Source organism: Asparagus officinalis, chromosome 7 (assembly GCF_001876935.1).
Source record: "Asparagus officinalis chromosome 7, Aspof.V1, whole genome shotgun sequence".
NCBI classification, from domain to species: Eukaryota; Viridiplantae; Streptophyta; class Magnoliopsida; order Asparagales; family Asparagaceae; genus Asparagus; species Asparagus officinalis.
This window is the reverse complement of record NC_033800.1, coordinates 34,361,163-34,368,295: the sequence shown is the minus strand read 5'-3', so window position 1 is coordinate 34,368,295 and position 7,133 is coordinate 34,361,163. Positions and strand designations below refer to the sequence as shown.

General features: G+C 32.5%; 1 protein-coding gene across 1 annotated transcript; it reads left to right on the top strand.

Moving 5' to 3' along the window:
* On the top strand, nucleotides 5,501-6,926 carry LOC109848149. The gene is made up of 2 exons (XM_020417516.1): nucleotides 5,501-6,430; nucleotides 6,877-6,926. The coding sequence occupies exon 1, from the start codon at nucleotides 5,610-5,612 to the stop codon at nucleotides 6,417-6,419; it is 810 nt and encodes a 269-aa protein (XP_020273105.1). The 5' UTR covers nucleotides 5,501-5,609; the 3' UTR covers nucleotides 6,420-6,430; nucleotides 6,877-6,926.

Below are 7,133 nucleotides of genomic sequence, written 5' to 3'. Positions count from 1 at the left end.
TGGATTTAAACATCTATCAATTAATGTTACGAATGTATTTTGGCTACCCCAACTTATTACTAAAATTATATGAAATTACTTTAATTTATATAGTGCCGATAATTTTTAATCTATAATATTTTTAAAAATTTTATCCATTAACCAAATGTTTTTAATCAATTCTTATTGTTTTTGTTTACCAGTATCAACTTAGACTATTCTTAGATGCTGAAAATGGATAGTAAATCCCTAAATTAGAAATTTTAATATATATATATATGAAAAATACCAAACAATTACACTTTTCTTTGCCAAGTTTTAAAATTTTAGCCCATTTTTGTGGTTTTGAACTTTGAGGGTGTGATTTATAATTTTTAAAATTTTGAAAGAGTTTTTAAAAAAATTTACTTTTAAGTTTGGTAGTTGTAAATTCTATGTTTCATGTGTTGGTGGTAATTTTTTAAATGTTAGTATATTTCTTGTAACTCTAAAATTTTGAGGGTATCTTTTGTAATTATTAAAACTATAGATTAATTTTGAAAAATATTAAATTTCAGCGGTCTACCAATCGACGAATTTGATGTGTGCTAGTTAAAAATTTTGAAAATTTAGAGTTTTTTTACGATTTTTAAATTTTGAAGGAGTTTTTTAAAAATTTTGAAGTTAATTTTGGCAAATTTTAATTTTTTAGGTGTCTAAGGGTAATATCTTGAATTCATCTTATTTTATTTACAAATTTTAGAATTTTAGGGTGGCTTTTTATAATTTGAACTTTTGAAGGTGTTTCTATAATTTTTGAGATATTGAGGGTGTTAATTAAAAAATTTAAATTTAAATGTCAAAAATTTTAGGTGTATCATGGTAATCTCTTGAATTCATCTGTGTTGTTTGTAAGTTTTAAAATTTTAGAATTTTAATGTGCTTGTCTGTAATTTAAACTTTTGAGGGTGTTTCTATAATTTTTGAGACATTGAGGTGTTAACTGTAAATTTTAAATTCTTTGCAAACTGATGTTAATTTTTTAATTTCATGTTTTTTATTTTAAGTTTTGAAACATTGGGATGATTTTTATAATTTTAAACTTTTCAGGGTCTTTTCTGCAATTTTAAAACTTTTTATGGTTTTTTGCAATACTTCATGTATTATAATATGTTATCTACTTGTAATTTCTTTATCTTAACAAACTAATATCATTTTTATGTTTTATATATTTTATTAATATTAGTTTTTTAAAATTGTTAAGCTAAACATGGTTCACATAGGATTAGGATAAGATATGATTATGATTAGGATAGATTAAGATATAAATAAAATATTCAAAATAGTGAAGGGTAATATTGACCATTGAAAATTAGAATTTGATTATAGATAAGGTAGTTCAAACTATAAAGGGGTATATTTGTCTAAAAAAGATTTTCCGAACTCGTGCTTTTAAAGGGAGTATGATAATAAAATTTTTACATGCCACTACAAGTAATCTACTATTTAACGACCAAAATTAGTGACGTTCGCCCTTCAAATCTTCAATTGTTCCATGTTAGTCCCCTAAATCTTTGATATTGCTCGAAAACCCTTCAAATTCTTTGGGTAACAATTTGGTCCCTTAAAGACAAAAATGTTATTCCACTAATGTTTTCTTAAATATTATTTGCAATTGGCACTCAAAAGTTATTAAAGTTCGTTCGCCCTTCAAATCTTCAATTGTTCCATGTTAGTCCCCTAAATCTTTGATATTGCTCGAAAACCCTTCAAATTCTTTGGGTAACAATTTGGTCCCTTAAAGACAAAAATGTTATTCCACTAATGTTTTCTTAAATATTATTTGCAATTGGCACTCAAAAGTTATTAAAGTTCAACTTTTTTAAATGACGCTTTGATACCCTAAAATTTATGCTGGTTTAACTTTCATATCCCAAAGTTTCTAAAAGTTTTAAACTTTAATACCTCAAAGTTTATATATTTTTCAACTTCGATACCTAAATTTTAGGGTATTAAACTTTCAAAAGCAAAGTTTTAGCGTATCAAAGTTAATAGGTATATATTAACTTCACGTGTCAGAAAAACTTTAAATTTATCATATTTAAAAAATATATGTGTAAACTTTAGGATAATAGGGCGTAGTAATCCCTTATTTGAAACTGAAGGGTATGGTGGTCATTGAGGAACATAATTGTAAGACGCCTTAGGTTTTGAGGGACTAATAAGCAATTCTAAAGATTTGAGGGATGAATACTAAACGGAGTTTCCCCCCTTAGAAACGGCCTTTAAAATAGGATTATTTTATTGAAATCACAATTTATTTTCAATTTATACCTAAACCACGTTTAAAGGAGGTATTTCTTTTCCAATCAACCGCCTCCTATTCATAATTTAACTAAAAAAAATAAAAAGTAACCTTAAAAATAACAAGAACCCAATTTAAAAATATCAAGGTCGGTCACGTGTCTTGAATGAGAGTTTAAGGCTTTTAGATTTCTGGTGAAAATTTTAACTAGGATGTAATTGGTGATAACACGAACCCAATTTAAAAATAATTTAGGTATAAATTAAAAATAAAACATGGATTCCGTACATAAGAGACTTATTTATTTTTAAGATGATTTCTAGAAAAAAGAAATAATCTAAATAACTCATAATAAATAAAAACTCTATATAAGGCATTTTCTGAAACATCCGATAAAATTGGGAACAACAGAGTATCAAACTCTCGCATAAAGTCCAGCTTCAGAACAAGAAGGGCATGATCGTAAATAGACGTTGTGGGTTTAATAAAGGCTTCCCTCGTCCTAAGGGCTATAAAACCCCCACTCTCCCTCTTCACTCAAAATTCAAGAACGAAGAAGACGCGCGCGAGAGAGAGAGAGGGAAAAAGAGAAAGAAGGCGAGAGAGAAGAACAAAAATGGGTGGTAAGATTGATTTTCTTGTGGAATTTGACTCTGTAAAATGTGATTGATACGTTTCGAATTAGATTTAGAGATGTTTATTCGGTGATTTTTTTCCCCATTGCATTTCTAGTGTTTAATTAGGTTTTACAGATCTGCTGGAATTTCTAGAAATCTGCTGGAATTTCTTAGTTCCAGTGTTTAATTAGGTTTTACAGATGTTTATTCAGTAATTTTCCACCTATTTCATTACTAGGTGAATGTGATTGTGTTTAAATACGAATTAAGGCTCCTAGATTGTAATGGACTTGTTTTAAATACAGATCTGCTGGAATTTCTAGAAATCTGCTGGAATTTCTTAGTTCCAGTGTTTAATTAGGTTTTACAAATGTTTATTCAGTAATTTTCCACCTATTTCATTACTAGGGTGAATGTGATTGTGTTTAACTACAAATTAAGGCTTATTGATTGTAATGGACTTGTTTTAAATACAAATTTGCTGGAATTTCTAGAAATCTGTTGGAATTTCTAGAAATCTGCTGGAATTTCTTAGTTCCAGTGTTTAATTAGGTTTTACAAATGTTTATTCAGTAATTTTCCACCTATTTCATTACTAGGGTGAATGTGCTTGTGTTTAAATACAAATTAAGTCTTCTTGATTGTAATGGACTTGTTTTAAATACAAATTTGCTGGAATTTCTAGAAATCTGTTGGAATTTCTAGAAATCTGCTGGAATTTCTTAGTTCCAGTGTTTAATTAGGTTTTACAAATGTTTATTCAGTAATTTTCCACCTATTTCATTACTAGGGTGAATGTGCTTGTGTTTAAATACAAATTAAGTCTTCTTGATTGTAATGGACTTGTTTTAAATACAAATTTGCTGGAATTTCTAGAAATCTGTTGGAATTTCTAGAAATCTGCTGGAATTTCTTAGTTCCAGTGTTTAATTAGGTTTTACAAATGTTTATTCAGTAATTTTCCACCTATTTCATTACTAGGTGAATATGATTGTGTTTAAATACAAATTATAGCTTCTAGATTGTAATGGACTTGTTTTAAATACAAATTTGCTGGAATTTCTAGAAATCTGCTGGAATTTCTTAGTTCCAGTGTTTAATTAGGTTTTGCAAATGTTTATTCAGTAATTTTCCACCTATTTCATTACTAGGGTGAATGTGATTGTGTTTAAATACATATTAAGGCTTATTGATTGTAATGGACTTGTTTTAAATACAAATTTGCTGGAATTTCTAGAAATCTGCTGGAATTTCTAGAAATCTGCTGGAATTTCTTAGTTCCAGTGTTTAATTAGGTTTTACAAATGTTTATTCAGTAATTTTCCACCTATTTCATTACTAGGGTGAATGTGCTTGTGTTTAAATACAAATTAAGTCTTCTTGATTGTAATGGACTTGTTTTAAATACAAATTTGCTGGAATTTCTAGAAATCTGCTGGAATTTCTTAGTTCCAGTGTTTAATTAGGTTTTACAAATGTTTATTCAGTAATTTTCCACCTATTTCATTACTAGGGTGAATGTGAGTGTAATGGACTTGTGATGTGATTGTGTTGTAAATACAAATTACGTCTTCTTGATTGTAATGGACTTGTTTGAGTGTTATCATTTCCCTGTTATAAATTTCAATATGATGTTGATTATGAATGGGACATGCTCTCATGTACCTTTATTGTTTCATATATCTGCTCCCATAATGCCTACTGACTTAATATATATTTTCCAATTTCCTATTTCATGTGTATTGTTCTAGTTAGTGATGTTCCGGAACACAATATGATAACACCAGCTAATTATCTTTCATCACAACATACAGTGGTAGCATTGCACTTAATTTGTTCGTCTTTATTTACAGTACTGTTGTTCTGTTTCGTGCATTCTGATGATATAGCATTTATATGCATAATCTGAAGCTTATATTGCATCGGGTAGCTATGATTTTTAAAGGTTAATTAAAGTTTCATCTTAGGGCCTAAAACCAAATGTCATGATCGGTCATCGCAATATTAACTCAGCCACCAAGTTTTTGTTTGCACTAGATGATATCCTACTGTGTATCTGTCAAATTATTGCTCGTAGCCACGTAGTAAATGAGTTTCGGCACAACCCTATTTCCTATTGTCACTTGGGTGCCTCACGGTAACGTGTCTCGATTATTTCTTGCTTTTTGTTGGTTTCTCTATGCAACTAGGACAATACTGACACTTAATTACAATGTAGAGTTTAGATTGCACTGAGTAGGAAAGTTCTGGGGTTCAAAAGGCTTGAAGTCAAAAAAGTTTTGGGCAACTTGGATTCAACCAAGATGAATGATTAATTAGGAACCATTTCTTTTGACAGGAACAATCCCTACGGATTTTAAGCTTAAGCTTGTTCTCAACAGTCATCCACCTAGCATCCAGATGTCCCTCACATTAAGGACAGGAAGGGGTTCAAATGATGAAAGTGGTGGAAGAGAGGGTTCAAATGGTGAAAGGAGTCCTGAAGTGGCATTTGATATTTTGGACCGGACTTTGAGGCATCTGCCACCTGCTTCGTACGTACGATTTCAATGTGTTGCCAAGCGGTTTACCCCATTGCTGATGTCACCCCAATACCTTGGTTGTATCAAATGAACGGAGATCATCCTGAAAGACCGTGTGTCAGTGCTTTTCGAGAGTTCTGCTACTGCAATGGGGGCGTCTTTGTGGACCGCCACACACTGTCATATTCATCGGGATGCTTAGTCCTGATGGAAAGGAGGTGTGGGTTAAAGCTCCTTCCTGACATTTTATCTAATAAGCAGAATTTGGAAAGGATGACTCGTATTTACATCATGCACGCATTGACGAAAGAGTTAGAGAAACTCCCGAAAATACCTGGAATTCAATCGCCATTGTTTGGAGCTGTATCTAGCCCAGCTGTTTTCCCGGAAGTTCTGTTGGTCTACAGAACTTTTTTCTCACTTTGCATCGTGAAGGGCGATAAACCTTTAGTGCCAGGCAAAGGGGAAAGGAAACACAGAGAGTGGAAGCACAGTGGTACTTGGCTCGAAGCTGGCCAAATCACCAACATACTGTTCTATGGTAGAAGGTTTTATTGCCTGTGCTCAATGAGACGTCTTATCCTTGTTGGTCATAAGGATGGTGCACTTTCCGTGGAGGTCCTGGACATGGACGGGGACAACCTTCCGGCAGAAGAGACAACAATTCAGCTACTGTTTGAATCCAACACACGGGTGCATGCTGCTATCCTTCACAAGAACAGTGCAGACCCCCAGTCAATCAGCTCTTTTCAGCTGTTTCAGGCTGATCTCAAGAATAACAAGTGGGTTGAGATTTACGGTCTTAGCAATAAAAAGATCCTTGTCATCAGCAATGCCTACTCTTGTTCTTCACTAGCAAACAGGATCAACTACATCAACTTGTCCCCGGCTTTTTTCAGGCTCAGCACAGGTACAATGGACATGCGGGCTGCTTCAACTTCCATTTGCGAGTTCCACAACTGGACTGTTTGGAGAAAGGGCGCGGAGTGGATCGCTTTAAGCATATCTTGTGCATGATCTTGGTTAAGGTACCTCTCCTAATGTAGGATACTTGTAGGCTAAATTTCATTTTCGAAATGTTCGGTCATGCATTTATTTCGTGTTGCATGACATTATAGGCCCTAGAAGTTTTCGCCGCTTACAATAATTGTAACTTTGAGGTAGATTAACGAAGTTCCATTTCTGAGGGTATTTCTTAGAGAGGTTTAAAACTTCACATGATAGTTGATAGTAAAGTTGCTACTTGGATGCAAAACCTATTTGTTCGTCTTAGTTATCCGGTATCACTTGGAATGGAGCCAAGAAGCTATTACCTTAAGCCCCATTTAGAAGTGATAATCTATAAACTAATTAGTTCAGTCAGGTTTTAGGAGTCATCTCTATATTTATGTCCATGATATGGAAGTGAAAGCTCAACGATAACATTGTTGGTTTTGATTTGTATTCTGTACTAAACTATGCATTTAACACACAGGTCAAATGGAAGATTAGAGCAAATGGAAGACAATAGAGCATATTGGGAGGAGCGAAAGCATATCAAAGAAAGTTCAATATTTGTAATTGGTGTATAGTGTCAGTACTTACGATATAATTGGCGTATAGTGTCAATACTTACGGATATAACATTCTCTTATACGACCGTGAATTCTTAAATGCCAGTGAAGGGTACTGGTGGTTCTATCATGGAAACTTGAGGAGCTTTTTCAGGACTTGAACATGATGGTCAATTGA